Source organism: Lipophrys pholis, assembly GCF_963383615.2.
Source record: "Lipophrys pholis genome assembly, chromosome: 1".
NCBI lineage: Eukaryota > Metazoa > Chordata > Actinopteri > Blenniiformes > Blenniidae > Lipophrys > Lipophrys pholis.
This window is the reverse complement of record NC_137635.1, coordinates 10,498,283-10,518,064: the sequence shown is the minus strand read 5'-3', so window position 1 is coordinate 10,518,064 and position 19,782 is coordinate 10,498,283. Positions and strand designations below refer to the sequence as shown.

The 19,782-nt window shown below is 44.6% G+C and overlaps 2 protein-coding genes across 2 annotated transcripts in view; one reads left to right on the top strand and one right to left on the bottom strand.

Moving 5' to 3' along the window:
* The first annotated feature begins 617 nt into the window (after positions 1-617).
* On the top strand, positions 618-5,721 carry cdk5r1b (cyclin dependent kinase 5, regulatory subunit 1b (p35)). Its single transcript, XM_080484342.1, has 2 exons — positions 618-880; positions 1,957-5,721. The coding sequence occupies exon 2, from the start codon at positions 2,165-2,167 to the stop codon at positions 3,071-3,073; it is 909 nt and encodes a 302-aa protein (XP_080340468.1). The 5' UTR covers positions 618-880; positions 1,957-2,164; the 3' UTR covers positions 3,074-5,721.
* A 3,411-nt stretch (positions 5,722-9,132) lies between these two features.
* Positions 9,133-19,782, bottom strand: part of myo1d (myosin 1D) — a 108,819-nt gene continuing 98,169 nt past the window's right edge. Inside the window, exon 22 of the mRNA XM_080478546.1 lies at positions 9,133-13,129. Coding sequence (XP_080334672.1) covers positions 12,973-13,129 — 157 coding nt within the window. The 3' untranslated portion in view covers positions 9,133-12,972. The remainder of the gene's footprint in view (positions 13,130-19,782) is intronic.

The window sequence follows — 19,782 nt, the reverse complement described above, 5'->3', positions numbered from 1 at the left end:
TGTTTTCCAAAGATGTGCACCTTTAAATATGTAGTTTCAAGGATAAGTAGCTAATTTTAACTTCTTTTTCACAACTGTGCACCTTCTAACTTTTATATTTTAAGGAAAGGTAGCTTATTTCAACTTCTTTTTCAAAACTGTGCACATTTTAAAATGTATTCTTCATTTGATATATGCCATTTCTTGACTTTATTCAATTTAATTAAATTGTATTCACTTCCCACTATCCTGTTCAGGTTCGTGGGGCATGGCAGCCAATCCCAGCTAATGGATGGATGGATGGATGGATGGATGGATGATATGGCACAGCTATATAGAGATTAAACTGGAGCAGACCGGCTGATGTGACTGATCCATATTCAGTTGTGGAGAACTTATGGTTACTAATTTCCTAAGTGGGTGAAGGTCCTCGAGATGGATGCTGTTTGTTGCAGGTTGGTGCTGTGGGGGTGTGAAGAAGAAAAGCACCTCGAGGGTTCACCGGGTTCAGTGTGCATGCGCGCCGGCTGCTAGGCGGAGTTGTTTTCAGCAGCAGCGCGCGCAGAGCGCACAGCAGAGCGCACAGCGGCGCCCCTCCACCGCCTTTGCGTCAACCAGCCGTCCTCGCCGTCAGTGACACAACACAACATCAGCCCTCGCAGCATCCAGGAGAGGAGGACCAGCAGCACATCTTCATCATCCCAGCATCCATTCCACGGCTGCGCACCGCCGACAGCAGGCGCGTTCACACACACGGCTTGTTTTTCTTTCTGGGACTGGACTTGGATTATTCTCCTTGTTGCATTTTCACCTCCCGGAATGGTTTTATGCTTTAATCTCGTTTTATGAGGATTCGGGACCGAGAGGCGACATCTTTGCTTCTTACTGAAGGGTGGATTTGGTGAGTCTGTTTTGAATTCGGGGGACTTTTGCGCTCACATGTCGCTCACGGTTTGACACAGATTCGTGGAGCCTTTTGAAAACAAGCAATGCGCAGCTCTAATTTTAAAGATGCTGTAAAAAATTAAATATGACGATAAGAGGCTGAAAACAGACAAATCTCATCCGACACAGATTTGCCTGGAGATGTATTGATGCGCAAAAAGGTAAATGTGAGGACGTTCTTCATTCTAAGCCACCGCCTATCGTACAGCCTCGCTTCGACGCAGATTCAGTTTCAGCACCACGGAGAGCAACCGATGTGCACAGCTCGTTATCGCAGCCAGAAGGCCAATAAATCCTTTATTATCCGCCCTTTCAAAGCTGATCGTCTCTCTGTAATTAAAAGGCGAGCAGCGAGGTTGATAACACGGTGATGGAATGAAGGATGATGCGCAATCTCGATCCATCGGATGTTTCTCTTCGTGCTGCAGTGAGGATGTCTTGCAGAGCGATTCTCGACGTGTTCATCTGATATTAATGTGGTCATCTTGCATGACCTTGGCTTTGTGCTTCTCCCTGCTGAGTTGTGTTTGCACCAAACTCGACCTTCACCTGTTCTTACGGTGTTTACATTCCCGTCTTCCATTTTAGTCCGAGCCGTGGAGCGCGGTGCGCTCTGATTCGTCGGCCATTGCTCGTGAAAATGATACCAAATCTTCCCTAATCTTCTTCTTTTTTTCACGTGCCGTTTGATTCCCTCCAACAGTCGCCCTTATTATGGCAGTTGACGCGGAATAATCTGCTGCGGCTGAATGTGAGGCTCAGCGTCATTTCACGCTGTAATATTCATAGTGTGGATGATTCACCTGCTTATTGCAGCCTGCACAGTTTGAATGAATTAGAATAAACTCCGGCCTCATCCATTCCATCACTTACGGAGTCGAATCAATACAGCAAATAAGCCTTAAAAGCAGATAGTATCTGGAATATAATCTCAAATAAGCTTGATAACGATAGGTATGCATGAATAACTGAAATGTATTTGATCTTTCATGAGGTCTTCTCCTCATTATTGCTGTTGGTTTCTGTTTTCAGAGGCTACAGAGCTGAAATACATCACAGCTTCAGTCGAGGTGTTTCCGATCCCCTCAGACAGATTTTCACCGGACAATCTCCATCAGCGCTTTAGATGCTCATCGGCAGCTTGTAGCCGGGACTCCTCCCTGCAGCGTTGAGGCTCTGAGACCCTCAGGATCTCCCCCCGCCTGGCAGACTCTCTCCTGACCGCCTTCCCGCAGCCACAATGGGAACCGTGCTGTCTTTGTCTCCCAGCTACCGGAAGGCGGCTCTGTTCGAGGATGGGCCGGCCACCGTGGGCCACTACACGGCCGTCCAGAACAGCAAGAATGCCAAAGACAAGAACCTGAAGCGCCACTCGCTCATCAACGTGCTCCCGTGGAAGCGGATCGTAGCGGTGTCGGCCAAGAAGAAAGGCTCCAAGAAGGTGCAGCCGAACGGCACCTACCAGAACAATGTCACCCACCTGAACAATGAGAACCTGAAGAAGTCGCAGTCCTGCGCCAACCTGTCCACCTTCGCCCAGGACCAGAGCACCCCGGCTCTCACCAAGACCTCCAACAACACAGTCTCTTCTGTCAAGAAGGCCCCCCTCACTAACTCCAATGTGGCCCCGGGGACCCCCAAGAGGGTGATCGTGCAGGCGTCCACCAGCGAGCTGCTGCGCTGCCTCGGGGAGTTTCTGTGCCGGCGTTGCTACCGGCTCAAGCACCTCTCGCCCACCGACCCGGTGCTGTGGCTGCGCAGCGTGGACCGCTCCCTGCTGCTGCAGGGCTGGCAGGACCAGGGCTTCATCACCCCGGCCAACGTGGTCTTCGTCTACATGCTGTGCCGCGACGTGGTCTCCTCCGAGGTGGCCACGGAGCACGAGCTACAGGCCGTGCTGCTCACCTGCCTCTACCTGTCCTACTCCTACATGGGCAACGAGATCTCCTACCCGCTCAAGCCCTTCCTGGTGGAGAGCTCCAAGGAGACCTTCTGGGACCGTTGCCTGTCCATCATCAACCTGATGAGCGGGAAGATGCTCCAGATCAACTCCGACCCGCACTACTTCACTCAGGTGTTTGCCGACCTGAAGAACGAGAGCCAGAAGGAGGAGGAGAGGAGCCGCCTGCTCATTGGCCTGGACCGGTGAGGGGATGCTGGGGGTGGGGGTGGGGGGCAGCAGGGCCAGGGTAGGTGGGGGCATACTCCAGTCTGGCATTTTAAACATCACTTCTGATGCTATTTGTTCAATTTTCTTCACAGAGACTTGCCTAATTAGGAAGTGTTTGGCATTTATAGCAACTTTGTATCTTGCAGGACTGATAATCTTCAGCTTTTGAGGGGTGGAGGGAGGAATACTTTGGTTGGCACGATGGTCACCAAATAGTCGGGGCATGGATGGGGAAAGCGAGAGCACTCTTTTTTGCCTGTAACTATCAGGGCCAAATTCTATTTTCAGCCTGGCAAAGGTTGGTGAACCCATAAAACCCGAGAATGAAAGCCTTTTTTTGAGGACGACATAGAAACAAAAAAATGCCAGACTTGGGTAAATCCTTTGCTATCGTACAGGTATACTAGATCTCTATGAAACCCTGGAAAATCTTTTGAAAAAAACCCCAAAACAAATACAAACAAACTCTTGAGACAATGAAAAAGACAAAAACAATGTAGAAAAAAGGGAGCATACATCTACAGCAATGAATGTGGACAGGCCCGGGGCTGCAGCAGCCTCGCGGCGACCTTCTGACTGACCCTGTGATGTGCACTGCCTCCTGCAGGAGGGTGAGGGCCATCGCCTGACTGGCTTTCTTCATGCATCATGGATGAGCAGGCTTCCCCGGCTGCAAACCCCCCGGCTCTCTGGTATGCCAACACCCCTCCAATAATGCAGATACCACTGACTGGACGCTTTCTGTTTTTGCTGAGAGGCATATCCGGTCATCTCGGAGGACCTGTGGGGCGGACGGGGGAGGGGGAGGCATCGATGATGGATCCATACTTTTGGAGGGTTTCTGATTGTGGACTTATAAAACACTGATTGGATGGACAACAAGGCACTGCAATGTTGGACTTTTGATAATAGAACCGGAGACGCAGCCGGTGGACTTGTCCTCAGTGGTCGTCTCGTGTGTTTCACAAAGACTTTCCTTTATTTTCATCACGAAAAAACCCAGAAACAAAACAAGTTAATGGATGTTTTGCTCCTCAGAGGCTTACACCTTAAGGAGGCTTATTTATTGCTTTTTTCTGGAACAAGTTTACTTTGACCTTTCTTTTGGTTTTTTTACTTAGAGATGTAATGTTTTGCACGTGTGCCATGCGATTTTCCAGATTTTACCAGGAGGGAAGGAGCAACTTTACTTCTTTTTACTTGATTTGTAAACCAACTGCATCTGCATTAGAGAATGCTGTGAACCAAGTGACACTAGTTTATTTAGCTCTGCTTGCTAAAATAGGCTATTTGTTTACCAGGGAAATTCTTTTTGTACTTTTGTCGGTGGGTTGTGTGTCGCAACCACTTTGGAATGACGTTTGATTTTTTTGTGCTTATGATTCAGCATACACAATGTTAAAACAGTGCCATATCATGGATGGAAGTCCCACAGGTCTGGGGTCTGTTTGTCCAATTGATAAGTTGGATTTTCATCTACGAATAACGACTTACTTCTCATTTATTGCCATTTATGTATTAATTATTTAGGCACATTCAATGTAAATGGAAGGACAATGGCGAGAGGCTTTAAGGAAGGGAAGGGTTTGCTGGTGAGGCTGGCGGGCTTATCTTTGGTGGGAATGAAGATTGATCTGGTTTATGCAAATGAATGTTGCAGGGATTCATCAATAGCTATCTAATTGAAAAGCCCTTAGATCAAAACCACTGTTAAATCTGACCGTCGCCAATGAGACATCCTTCAAGGACGCTTCATGCCTGAGACTTTTTTTTCTCGCAGCAGAGAATGCCCTGAAAACAGCTTCTTCCTCTTTCTTCATTCTGCGATACTGACCTGAATCCGGAGCCGACCCAACCTGCTGTCCCACATATCAGAGGCAGAAAGCACAGGCCTTTTCTTTCCAAGGGAATAAAGTAATTAACTGACAATGACTCCTTCATCATCACTGTAGAGAAGCACAGTGAAGCATCAGCTCCGTGGGGCTCAAACATTCATCCGTCTGGAGAGAGAACCACCACGCAGAACAACCAAAAGCATCCAGAACCAACGAGGCGCTCCAGCTTGAAGCTGCTTCTCTGCAGCACCTCAGTCATTGTCTTCATAACGGCAGGAACTACTGGACGGACTGCAGTCTTTCCTCCCAGGCGTCACGTCGAACACGTGTATTTACTGGTTTCTGTGTCTTATGTCACGACAGGTGAACTGTGCACTTCTGTTGCTGTTTTCAAATCAACAAACGGAGCTTAATGGAGCCGGTAGCGCCAACAAAAGGCTTTAAAGTTGTGAACACAAAAAGCTTCACAGCACACGACCTTCACTGCTGCCGCTGCTGTGGAAATGGATCTAAATAGCGAGGGGGGGGGGGGGGGGGGGGGGGGGGGCAATCGATGACAAACGGCCTCAAACAGACATCCCAGATCTGGTTTTCGCTCTCCCACGCCCAGAGTCACCTGAACACGTGCCATGTTTCTTCACTCGCATCGTTGAGTAGTTGTTTGAGAAAATACTTTCAAAAGCTTAAAAAAAACAACAAAAACAAACAAACAAACAAAAAAAAAAAGACTCAAGTGATAGTTGAAGACTTCCGTCGGATTCTTTTCTGTATGTTGTTGCGTACTTTGTAGATAAAAAAAAAACAAAAACGAAACAGTGATTTAAAAAAAAAGAAAAAAAGATAAGCGACGGCTGAGTGAACGGCTGAGTGAACGAATGAGTGAGCGGATGAGTGAGCGGATGAGTGAGTGGATGAGTGAGTGGATGAACGCGTGACGTGACGAGGAGCCACAGTGACCGCGCCGCTGCAGAACCGGGTCTTTTCTCCTCGCTGGGGTCGAAGGTCAGCGGGTGTTTGATGCGGTTCAATAATAAACATCCTTTTTATTTATTTATTTTTTTTGGGGGGGGGGGGGGGGGAAGAAACAAGTCATTGCTGTAATTGAAACTTTTTTTCAGTTCGTTTCTGCTTCTTTTAATTTATTTTTGTACTGTGATGGAAAAATAAAATGCACTGATCGTTGAAGGAAGTCGCTCATCTGGTTTTGTGAGTCCACGAGTGGGCACAGCCCTCCACAGTCCACTGGCGCAGGATTTTACCCACACATACTCAAGAGGGACATTTAATCTCTTCACAGAAATGATCCTAAATTTGTGCTCACGCCTGGAATAATCTCGCAGTGAGGTGAGAGAGCTAACCACTACACAATCATGCGGTAAAGGACGATTTCTTACTTTCATCCATCCTAACTTGGGCAATAAAAACTATTGTTATGAAGACATACATTCACATATACAGTACATCAATAAATGTCTGTTCTCACTTCATCAGCTGTTATTGTTCATTCTTCAGATTTTGCAATCTGGGATTAAACCCTTTTATTTCCCTACAAATACTCTCCACACACACACACACACACACACACACACACACACACACACACACACACACACACACACACACACACACACACACACACACACACACACACACACACACACACACACACACACACACACACACACACACACACACGTCTTTGAGCAACGACCCCGAACTCCACAAACACACTTTACAGAAGCATAAATAAGTGTGACGGGGCTGCTGGTGACACCAGAGAGAGATTGGAGACCTGAGGACTCCGGTGGCCTCGTGGCTCACATAATTCCATTTTCTAGAACTTGGCATCCAGTTCCGTGCAGCTATGATGGAAAGCCTCGATTGATTTTACAGATTAGTGTCACCGCTGTGATTGAAGGAGTCGGTGTGTGTGTGTGTGTGTGTGTGTGTGTGTGTGTGTGTGTGTGTGTGTGTGTGTGTGTGTGTGTGTGTGTGCATAGCCGAGTGAGGAAAGCACTGAAACACCCACGCTGCACCACAACTTCATCCATATCTGCTGTTAAGTAGTAAATGTAATCATTTTCACTCAATTCCTTCATGAATTGTTGAGGCAATCATGTCTGTATGGCGTGAAGACCCGCCCACCCTGCATCTGATTGGCTCGTGTCTTGGGATTGTGTTTCACATCATGCACGTTCAGAGACGTAAAGTACATGGAAAGGTTGCTTTTGCAAGCAATGATATTGAGATGTGCGAAAAAAATACAATCTTGGCCCGATGAGTCACGTCTGATGTCTGATGACTTTGTGCTGCTGGAGCAAATTAACGTAACTGAAAGATGGAAGCAGGTTACCAAACGACTTGCGGCGTATTTTAGGAGCAACGTGGTGGAATGAAGACAGTTGGGTCAATAGGCTGCAAGTTTTACTGCATTTGTTCCACGGTGGAAATGGTTTTCATTTGTCTTTCTATTAAAGTCTTATTTTTGACTTTAAACAGTGTGCAGCAGCACTGCAACTAACCCTAACCCAACCCATTGAGGCAAACTCCTGACTTTGAAAGGCGATATCAGTCAGATGTAAGAGGTCACGTTGGCGAAACCGCTCTGCAGTTTGCAGTAAAACCCTTCACAGTTAGATAATCCGTCGTCGGCCCTGATTCTGTCCTTCCCACCCAGTCGGTCGGCCGCCGCTCTCGTCCCACCCTCTGCAGCAGAGATAGCAAACTCTGCTGAGGTAGCCGACGCCCGGGAGAGCAGCGGCTTTAACCACGTCACCCAATCAAACAGCTGTTAGCGGGCGGATTAGCGCCGAGCTCGTCCTCGGTTATCAACACGTCACACGACGGAGAAACGCTGGGGTCAACTCAACATCCGTCTTTAAAAGATCCAACTCAACTCGTACAGCAGGAACACGGAACAGCCAGTCACTGAAGCAAAAACAACAACATTTATTATTCAACTGATTAATGAAAAATATTTTTAATGCGTTCATACAGAACGCATCGGATGAGAATGACAGTATTTCCCTTTAGACTTACTCTGGATATTACAGTATATTCATGGTAGCATCATATTAAACAAAAATATAAACTTAATACAAAATTAGGCACATACTGAATAATTGGTGTGTACATATTTTGCTGAAAGCAACAGATTACAGAATAAATTACAGAGGAGAGTTTATTACCTTTTGGCTTACACGGATGGAAATAATAATAAGTGTAATAATAACAGTCATGAGTCTGATGAAACACGAGGGAATGTCTGTCTCGCTGTAAAAAAAGGGAGAAACACAATGGCACTAAAACGTATTAACATTCCAATGTGGCATGTGAATGTCAACACAAAAACAAACCCTTTATTTACCCTGTTTGAGCCACAATATGTAAAAACCTACAGAGACTTTTATTATTTTACACATTAAAGCGAAAGGAAGTCCTTCTGGTGTGATTTTTTTTTTGTCTTAAGAATTAGGAAAGAAAATTAGCTGATAAAACTAATATAGAGATTTTTGAGCACTTTGTTGTCCTGAGAGTCCCGATAATCAACAACATAAGCAACTGAACAACAATCGTGTTATAGAGCGCCGATTTCAGTAAAAACACATTTATGAGCCACTTTGAGACTCAATCCTTCATTAACTTGATGTACATAGTCTTGCAAGTATCAACTGTGTATTAATACACAGCAGAAAGTAGTCCCTCCGCCTAAAACGAAACAAAAAAACCAAGCACTATTTAACCACGTTTAAATATTGTTAACTTTCAGGGTGAAGTAAGTCTGTTTAAAAAATGATTTGGGATCTTATTCCTCTGCGTTGCTTCACCAAACCTTGTACTGTTGCAGTGGGATTGTTTGACATGTCTGGTTGCTGCTCTGCAGATTATTTCCACGCCTCCGGGGCACAGAACCGAGAGAAAAGACAGAAAAAAAAACACAAAAAAAAAAACCCTTCGCTGCCCTGCAGGGTGGTACAGTCAGCCTGAGCTGGGCGAGGAGCCAGAGGAAGAGGAAGAGGAGGAGGAAGAGGAGGGGCAGGGAGATCATAGTTGTTTAAGCCCTTCCTCCTCAGATATCTGTACTATCATCAGCTATAATCTAACGTGAATGTCTGAACGTTATTTCAGGGTTTGAGCTCGTCTTTCCTCACAGAAACGGGCAATTCCCCGCTTAATTCAACATTTTTTTTTTTTTTTATAAATTCAACCAGGATTTGGTTACACACTAAAACTAAAAAGAAAAAAGCAAAAAAGAAAAATGAGAATTTTGTGAAAAAATGAAAATTTCCAGACTGAAACTGAAAAGTGGAGCACAAAGCTGAAGCATCAAATTATGAAAAGTAAACTTAAAAAGTTAAAAGTATCTTTGAATTATCGGAGAGAATTTTCAAGTTTTCATGCATTGATATGTTGTAAATAATATTTTTCAACTTTGCCTCAAAGTTTTAGTTCCAATTATTCACAAATTTGTTATTTTAATGACGAAAGGAAAACAATCCTACTACTTTTATTTTTTGATTTGAATGTAGATGCACTTCAGCATTCCTGAATATTTGAATGAGGGGCTGAAGTTTGTTTATCTGCTATTATATTACACTTTGAAATATTTCAGGAGGCCCAAGCGAGCTGTTAAATGGTTCCGTTCCTGTGGGATCGCCGCTCACAGCCAATTTCCTAATGAAGTCCTGAAGCTGCAGCCGAGCTCTGACGTGAGGCCCATCGGCTCCCGAATAAAGAGATGAACTTCATTCGGTGTCCTGTCTCCTGCAGTAAAGTGTCTGTGAAGCTTTCAGAATAAACTGTCTCATTACCGGCCGAGCCAATGAGCCGCGAACCAACAATCAGCTTGTTTCCTAACTTACAGTTTGTGAGATCAATAGTTCAAAAAGTGTCTTTTCCTTCGTCGAACTAAAATCCAACTGCAGCCGGCGGAGAACAAGCAGAGACAAAACACGACTTCCTGGATGGAAATAACTTCATAAAAGCACATTTTCCTTAAAAATCTCCCTCATCTCATTCAGATTATTTGAGATTACCGAACACTTTACATCAGAGTGTTTTCCTACTTTATCAGAAACACAACTACAAAACAACAAATCCTCGATTTATTTATTTACGCCGCCTGTTCTCGATCTGCGTGAATGTCACGTTATGACGAATTCATGACGAACTCGGAAGTGGGAATCGTCAAACTTCCCGGTGGGAAAAATGCTCCTGAATGCTTTCAAATACAAAACGTTCCTCTTTTTGAAGTGGGAAGTTTTGAAGAGGAGCAATGTGAGGCTGATGGCGTGTTCACGAGTGATTGGGAAATGGGAAAAATTAAAACATTCCACTCGAAAAGAGGGAATCTTTTACTTTGACAGTTTTCGGAAGGAAATGGTGGAATTAAAGTAGTAGTTGACTATATTTACCTGAATGGTGCTAAACTCAAAATTTCCCATTTTCCCAGTTCCCAGCTATGTATTTGAGAGTGTTGAAGAGAGAGAAGGTGAAGCTCAGGCAGCCTTCATGAGGAAGTGGAAAGTGGGAACCACAAAGGTGAAGTTCCCGAGAGGTGAATCTCACTTTCCAGACTGGTAATTTTCCAAGTTCAGAGCTGCATGAAGACTCTGTTAAATCCACCGACGGGTCTGCTTAGGGAAGCAGTGAAGCCCTCCATCGCGGATTAATACCAAACAAAGTTTAAATCCAGACGTGTGAAAGTCGTGTGCTTCTGCGGCGCCGCACATCTCTGCGCTGGCTGGACAGAACATATTGTAACGTGGTAACGGAGCGAAAACGTTTGGTGTCGGCCGACAGCTTGCCGAGTGCCGCCCTCAAGCACCGACGAGTTGATTAGTGTGATTTGGCTTTTCACACTCCTGAGAACCGCCGTGGAAATTATTTTTTTGCAGAAAAAAAAAAATAAGATGTGAATCGAGCCGCCAAACAGACTAATACAAAAAGTCGGGAACGGCCGTCTGATGGTAGACTTCACACTCCTTCACGGTGGCTGCGAGCCAGACGCTCGCTCTGCGCGGAGAAGAGCTAATCAACACACACACTCTCCCTTTCTCTGTGATGAAGGGGACATTTGTCAAGTGGAAGCCTGTTTGAAAGGACCAACACAAGCCATTACGCTATTTACTGAACACAAAGGCAGCAAATGAGGCTGGCTTTAAGAGCTGGAGCTCACACGGGGCACCGCACAGCGAGCTGGCTGGCAGCTGCTGCACATTAAACAAGACGGTTTGATTCCTTCCTCAAGCTGGGAACTTGGAAAGTTACCAGTTTGAGAAGATCCACAAGAAATCAACAAACCCGACAAATGACATTAGTATTATTGATTGAGGTTTGTAAAGCCAATATTAGCATCTCTGTGTTAATGCAAGTTCCTACTTTTCAAATGGATTTTTTATTTTTTGTGCGTGACCCGTGTTAAGGTGTTTTTTTTCCCACTTCCCAAGTTACTGATGAATGACCACGTTAAGACACCAGACTAATTGCTGAGCACAAAGACAGAAAATGAGGTTTGAGTTTAAAAGCTGGATGAAACCGTGCTCACCGGTCGGCTCAAGTCTAACGGGAATATTTCAGAACAACCAAGTAGGGAATGGTGTGTTCATGTAGCTGGAAACTTGGAAATTTATCCCAGTTAGGGAATGGTCTGATTAGAAAACGAGAAACAGCCAATATGTCAGTTCAGATAAATGACATTAACATTATAATAGAAGAAAGAAAGAAAGCACATGGAAGAAATGAGGTTTGGATGCTGTGATCGAGGTGTATTTCTGTCAGCCTCACTTCGGTCGTCAATGGATTTTTCTTGCCGTTGATGTGTTACTAACAAAAGACTAATGCTGAGTGCACTCAGTAGCATTAAAGACCTCTGAACGCTGAGAGCAATTTCTGTGCAATGGCTTCCTCCTCCCGCAGCCTCTTTCCAACTTAGTGCATTAAAACGGTAATGATAATAATAACGAAAGCAAAGGTTGGAAAGTTTGCAAAAGTAGAAATCTGAGGACACAAAAAAAGAAGACGCTGTTGGTTGTGACGGTAAAATGTCTTCTGCGTCCCATTTAAACACTAGACTGAAGCTTAACATAAAAGATAAGTGTAGTATTTGTGATGAGCTCAAACTGTATGAATACAAAGGTGTTTCTGTGTTTTCACTCATTCCTACAGCACAAAACAAGAACTTAAAATACCTGAAAATCAAAAAAAAAACAAAAACAACGCTTTGGTCTGTTTTCTATTCTTCAGTTTTTGTTGAAGCATCCAGTGACACTCCACGAGAGTCGAACGGACTATAATTTAAACCTTTAATTGCATAAGCAGAATTATTAATTAACTACAGACACTGCATAGAGCGCATAAGATGCGACATTTAAATTAATCGGTTGGAGCGTGTCGCTTGGAGCAGGTTCAGATGTTCAGGATACGCTCAACACATCCTGACTAACATCCCCCTGAAACAAAATCGAACACATTATCTGTGCCTCAGACACCGACTGAACCTTCAAATCTTCTCACTAGTTATTTTTCCCTCACGTGATTGTAAACATCCCACACACTGAAGGCGGACGCTGCGTTTCAATCACCTTCAATAAAAATCAAAATTTCCCCAAAATATCAATAAAGTTCTATATGAATATCAGATATATGGTTTTTTTTTTGTTTTTTTTTATTTTTTTAAAAGGTTTCACTTTTGATCTGGCTCAGCTGCAGAGATTATAAAATCCTGCAAAGCCTTCGGATATTTTCTTCATATTATGCTACATCTACGGTTCTGCATAATCTCTTCTCACCTCAAAATAATCAACCGAAAAGTGAAAATTCTCAATATTGCACAAAGCAAATCAGATGAAATCAGGATTTAAGGAGGAAAGATAAACACCACTTTGGTGGATCATCGTGTAGTGCAGGTGTTTGTTTTTTTTGCATGTAGGAGTAATTTCACCTAGACGTCGACAAATATTTGGCATTGCTTTGTAAAGTCGAGCAGCTGCAGCCGTCTTTGTTGCTCTATAGGGAGTCATGGTGGGTTGCCTCCGGCCCGGTCTAGTTGCCGGGAACGGCCAGGATGTAACCGGAGCGGCTCTTGGTGAAGTCGGGCTGCGGCTGGTTGATTTTAGGCTCCACGATGATCGTGCACTTCTTGCCGTTCATGCTGCACTGGATGGGACTGGCGACGTTCACCTGCAGCTTCCTCTTCTCACTGTGGAGGAAACAGAGCGGAAACAATTTGTAGAAAAATGGAGGATTTTTCCATGTAGTCTAAGATTATTGATACCGTTTCTCTGGTGACAGTCCTAACATGCATGGAGCCTCAGCGGCTTCATGTCTGAGTGAATTAATGCACAGAAATATAATATGCAGATTCCATTAGTGGCCAGAGTGTGTGTATGACACACACACACACACACACACACACACACACACACACACACACACACACACACACACACACACACACACACACACACACACACACACACACACACACACACACACACACACACACACACACACACACACACACACACACACACACACACACACACACACACACACACACGAGATTGTTGCCCATAAATCATACTGACTCAAGCGCAGCATCATAATCTGAAACACACTCCACATCCATCCCAACTATTTGTGCAACGTCACACACGCCAAGGTCATAAATCTTACTTTTGCACACAGTAAGACCACCTATTCTTACAAATGTACGTGAAGATTATGCAGCATATAAAAGAGATGTGAGATTACAAAAAAAACCCACATTAAGGACAATAAGCTTTGTGTCTAGAAAGAGGTTGTGTGATCGACTCGCCCTCCCTGAGCCTCGTTTCCAAAGAGAGTGGGCAAGGAAAAGGAAGAATTCATTCTTAAAATATAATGTAAAGTATTTAACATGCAATTAATTGTGAATGTGCTGAATGGCAGGTATAAAAACTATAATAGAGGAAAAATAGCCATTCCAGGAATATTTCATTGTTGAGTAAAAGCCTGAGAAATGTGGAGAAGCTGCAGCAACAAACTGAAACTGTGGCAGGCAGAATATTAAAGGCTCTGCTCACCACAAAGGCATTTTCGATCAGTCCGTCTGGCTCCTCAACAATGTGCCGTAGCAAACTCTATCAGCTCAGAACAATGGCTGCAAGCTGATACTGGCGTGAAGGTGTGTGAGGCTGCAACATCAAATTTCACTCCGCTTACGATCCAAACGCTGCAGGTGGACGAGAGGATGTGCAAGGTTTGTTTTCTTTTAAATAGCTCCGAAGCGTTTACAGAGGCTGTTTGGGTTAAGCTTTTTAAATGTGTGCATGGTGTTTTGTTTACACGCTGCACAACGCCGTTGGTTCAAGTCCACATAAGCAGTGCGTGGCGTTTGCGACTCAAACACTCAGACAGCCCACACTGGCGCCGCGCTGGACGCATTCTGCGGCGCTCCAAATGATAGTAATGGAACAAAACAAACAGGAGCTGTAAATCAAACTGTGGTGCGTCTCGGCCCACCGAGCCCTTGGAAGAAATCGATCGCTGTGACATAAATAGAAACGCCGGTGGAGGTGGACCATGATTATGAAGGGATTTTCACTGTATTTGACACAATTAACTGAGAACTGGGCCGTGCTGTGTGAAATCAGCAAAGACTTGCCACCTCACTGTGTTGGAGTGGCTTTTCATATAAACAGTGTCAACGATACCAACAAGTTCCTCAAACGACACAAATAAATGGCTCTACGAACGGTGGACACTATTGATCCCTTCATGCTCTCACAGCATACACACGTGATACACAATGGGAAATTTTTATATTTCAAACAGTAGCAGCAGCCAAACTACAAAAGCAAAAAAAAAAAAAGGGTCATTGTCAAAAAAAAAAAAAAAGAATCTTCAAAAGGTTATCAACTTTATTGCATAGGCATGTGCAGTGTTTGCATGTTCGTCCTTTGCACACATGAGTTTTCATTTGACTCAAGGTTCTGTCCTCGTGTAAAGTCCTTTAGATTGCTTGTTATTGATCTGCTATAGACACGTCGGTGGTGCTACTCTAATATCTTTAATATCAAGAACATCGAGGTTGGATTCTGGACAACAGATTTTCCTGTGCTTCTATGTTCTACCTGTGCTTGCCCTTTCTTCAGGTGAGTTTATGGTTTATGATCTTCACTTGGATGGATCGACGGACTGAGGGCTGGATGGAGAAGCTGGTGGATCTTGGAGTTGTAGTTCCTTATTGGTTGGATGGAAGGTCGATGGTCGGTTCGGAACGGACGGATGCAGGTTTGTATCACATCGATGGACAGGAAGAGCAGTGGTCACAATTCCCGACCGTTTGGATCGATGGATAACTGGACAGTGTGGGTGAATGAATGAATGGATGGATGGACGGATGGACGGATGGATGGTGCTGTAGTTCAGATTTTTCCTGGTTGGTGTGTAATAACAGAGTATGATTGTGTAAGTCAGAGGCTATAGGAGTCGGTGTGGGTGAGAATAACAGCGTACAATTACAGTACTGCGCGCTCTGATCTTCTGTGTGTGTGTGTGTGTGTGTGTGTGTGTGTTACAGCATCCACGCTAAGAAAATTAAGATGAATAACAGCGAAGAAAGCATGCAGGAGCTCCACAGGGGGAATGATCCATATGTTGCTGCTGGACTGGAGCAAAGCGGCGGATTGGCTTTTAGTGCCTGTCACATCTCGTTAGAGCGTCTGCGGGTGAGCGGGCGCTTTGCCTCGTTTGCTCTTAAACGCGATCGATGACGGGAATCAAAGAGTGAGAAGAAAATGGTATAAATTGTGATCCGGCTATATAGAGCAGTGGAAAACTGTGAGGAAATGTGAATGTGAGGTGGGATGAGAAGATGACGGCGTGAACAGACGATGAGCAGATAGGGAGGATTTATTGCCGATCCGATGCGAGGCAGCTCAGGTGACAGGAAGACGAAGGTGTGATGAACACGCATCTGTTTCCGCTCCTCGTCTTCTCACACTTCCTCACTGGCACATATAACGATCGCGGCACAAGGGACCTCATCATGTGCGATTATTGCGACCGATGCAGGACGCTCAGATCTAAAATTAGGAAATGAGTCGTGAACCTGGTAATACGGACTTGTTGCACAACAACAATAAGTCATAAACAACGAGCAAAAAGGCTCCTGCTGCCCACGCCACACTCCTCTGCAGAGCGTGTGTGTGTGTGTGTGTGTGTGTGTGTGTGTGTGTCTAGCTCTCCATCTCCTCGGCTTACACAGGGCCGTATAAAGCTCCGGGTAGCACTGATGCTGGTTTCCATGGCAACCCCCCATGAACCAAACTCCCCCATCTGTCATGGCTGTCGGCCAGCGCTACTGTGTGTGTGTGTGTGTGTGTGTGTGTGTGTGTGTGTGTCTCTCTCTCGTACTGTTACTTTCTACATCTCACTGTGTTGCTGAGATGCCAGAAGGGATGCTGTGCGCTGTGTGAAGGGCAAACAGGGTTAGCCTCAAACATACACACACTTATCAGCCACAAAATTATGACCACTGAGCAACCCCCCCCCCCCCACAAAAACAAACAAACAAACAAATATTTCATCCTAGATGTCGACGGATCAGAAGCCAAAAATGGAAAAACATGAACATTTGAACGAAGCTGCCAAGAACTGGGGTCAGAGCATCAACAAAACTGGAGCTCTGTTGTGTTCCTGGTTTGATGGATCATTTGGGAGAATGTGCATCTTCCCTGGTGAGCGTGGCACCAGGATGCATTATGGGAGTTTGAGGCAATATTCTGCTAGAAAGCCTGGTGTCTTGTCATTTTGCTACAGTAATCGGTATTTGATCATTTCACCTATTGTACACTGGTAAATGTGTTCAATCAGTTTGAAATGCTTTAAGTCTTAGGATGCGACGTGTGCTGCGGAGCCCTTGGCCAGGTCACCCTTGTAAAACAGAACTCCATCGCCACAGGTTTGTTTCCTGGTTATATAAAGGTTAAATGTGGACCCTATCTTGAGCGCTTAAATAAGCCCAGTTGTAGATCAATGGATTCCAGCTTGTACTCCCAGATGGTTTCTGCACGCTGAAACAAAACTATTATGGTGAAGAAATGCTTTGAGGTGTTGACTTGGCCCTCAAATTCTTCAGATCTCATACTAACTAAACATCAGTGGGATGCACAGGACAAACAAGTCCAATACACCAAGTAGCTTCCAGGACTTAAAATATGTGTTCATATCATTGTGGATAAAGATTCAACTGCAAATCTTCAGAGGTTTCATGGATTCAATGTCTTGATGTGTCAGGGCTGCTTTGGCAACAATCGCAATATGAGGCAATGGGTCATAATGTTATGGCTGATCAGTGTAAAGTTAAAGACCTTTACAGAGACTCCATTGTGACGCCTCTCCGATTGCTGAAGTTCACTTCTGAATGAATCCTCCTGTGATTCCAATAAAAAGAAGCCAAAAGAGTCTGAGAGCAGAAAAGCCCGATCGGTCTGAAGGTCAGCGGCCGGCCGTTCCCATCACGGGCTGCCGAGCTCGTCTCGGCCCCCAGGGCAGACTTGGCCCATCACTGGAAAATCAATTCTTTCCTTTACTCTAAACCTCCCGCTCCCCTTTGTGTGTCTTTGCCCTTCCTGCCATGTGAGCTCAGCCTCACTTGTTCCCAAACGTATGTCCCGTGTTTTCGGAGAGACGGAGGACAGAAGACATTTAGCCTCCCGCTTCTCCTCTAGAAAAGCTTTGCACCCAACAGCGGTTTTCCTCCATCAGCTCAATTAGTATCGCTGCACTCATCATTCCTATTCCTTTCAAATTCAAGGCTCCATTCGACCAACCATTTTGAGTTTTGGTCAGTTTTCTGTTTATTGACAAAGATTTCAAGTGAAATCAGTCCGGTTTCTGTGGAAACGGACATTGTTTTTAATACGTTGCTGTGTAATCATGAAACCTTTCTTAGACAAAAACGTTGTTGTATTTAGTCCTTTCTTTTTGGACTAACAATTTAAATTTGAATGTCTATTTAACTAGAAAAATATTTCACGCCACCAATGAAGTTGATGCTGGTCGGTTTTTCGATATACTTAAAAAAAAAGAAGCTAAAACTACAGTTTCATCAGTCGATTCATTTATTTTCTTTAGATTTTAAACTTAATTTTCTTGATGCAGCTTGTACATCCTCAAACGATGATATATATATATATATATATATGGGGGGGGACGCGCCGTCGAGCTGACACGCTCTAAACATTCCAGACTCTGACGACGCAATCAAAGTTGGAACTTAGTTTGGACTTGAATCGGGACCTTCTGTTAAAAAAATGGAGCTCATGCAGACATTTGCTTTAAAAAGTGTTTAGTTTCATTAAATTATAAGCTCGGGGGTGACAAACGCGTTATAATTCAGGGGCCAAAACAGTAAAATTTCATCTCGAGTCCCTCGGACTGGTAAAACAGTGCCGTAATAACCTTTGATAATGAACTTTAAAGTTTTTGTTTGACAACGTGGCATTCATCAAATTGAATTCTGCTGATAGGAATGATGGGAAGGCCCGACATCGACGGATCAAAAAAGATAAAAGTAGAAAGCTGGAAAGTAGAAATGAATAGATATAAGATGATCAAACTTCAATCCTGATGACGTCTGGCACTGTCGCACATAATAATTATAACTTCAAACTCTATTTGGTTCAAATCACAGGAGGAGTTTGATCACTTGATAAACTGCTAATTGTACCCCAATATATGTTTCAGCACTTTTACCAGTCACATATACAAAATCACGCATTTGTAGTATTATAAAACTCTATAAGATCTCATGTCTGCATGGGGTGTGCAGTGGTTAGCCCTGTTGCCTCACAGCAAGAAACTTCTTGGTTCGAGTCCGGACACGAGGGGCCGCTCTGTGTGGAATTGGTATTCTGCTTTCCTCACATGGTCCAAAATCATGCGTTTCACGTCGATTCTTGTTAAATACTCATGATAACTGCTAATCTGGATATATTTCCTGTCTTAGTCTCATGGATCTCGGGATTTTCTGGTTTTCATGACTTAAATGAGGGTTTTACCGCAGATTGCAGATTCATCACGTCGGAAAAATTACAGAGCTCACTATTCCCTCAAGTTTTGCTCCATTTCATCCTCTTTATATCGACGTTTCTTCTTCCTGCAACTTGCAAGTGAGCGACCGTGTGCCAGGAATCTTCACCCGTTTCCAGCCACACTGCTCAGAAGCTGCAGGCCATAAATAGCCTCGACGTGAGCTTCGATTTCATGTAAATAAAAATAAATCTTCAAGGTGTTTCGGCTGAATTTGGACCGGGATCAAGTGCACTTCAGGTCAAAGTAGCACATACTGTTGTCTTGCCTTCCTTCATATAGTTTACTACTGGATGTCTTAGTTTTAAAACCAGCGTGCCAGATTTAAGCTCTACATCTCGACTCGAAACAGCAGGAAATCCCCCGCTCGCACAGGATGAAACCGGCGAATAACACAGAGACGTTTAAAGCTTAATGTCCAATTTTGCCGTCTCGTTTTCTCCCTTTTCTACACTCTGCAGCCCGTGTAAGTCTGCGGATTTTGCATGTCACAGCAGCCCTGACGCAGCAGCTCTCTTCCTCTCACCATCGCACTCTTCCTGCGACTCACATGGCCGCATCACACGTGTCACGTGCTCCCGTGTGCTACATTCACACTGGAAGATGCGCGTGGTGCTGGAGCTCGAGCCACGCGCCCACAAACACAAGCACCTGTGTGGGGCTAAATATAATCCTCAGGGGTTGATCGGTGGAATGTGATCATGCCGAGGTGGATAGATGAAGCTGCACCAAGCTGCACCGATCTGCCCAACTTTACACAGGACCGCGGTCTGT

Coding starts and splice junctions, on each gene's coding strand:
- cdk5r1b (XM_080484342.1), top strand. CDS start 2,165: ATGGGAACCGTGCTGTCTTTGTCTCCCAGCTACCGGAAGGCGGCTCTG.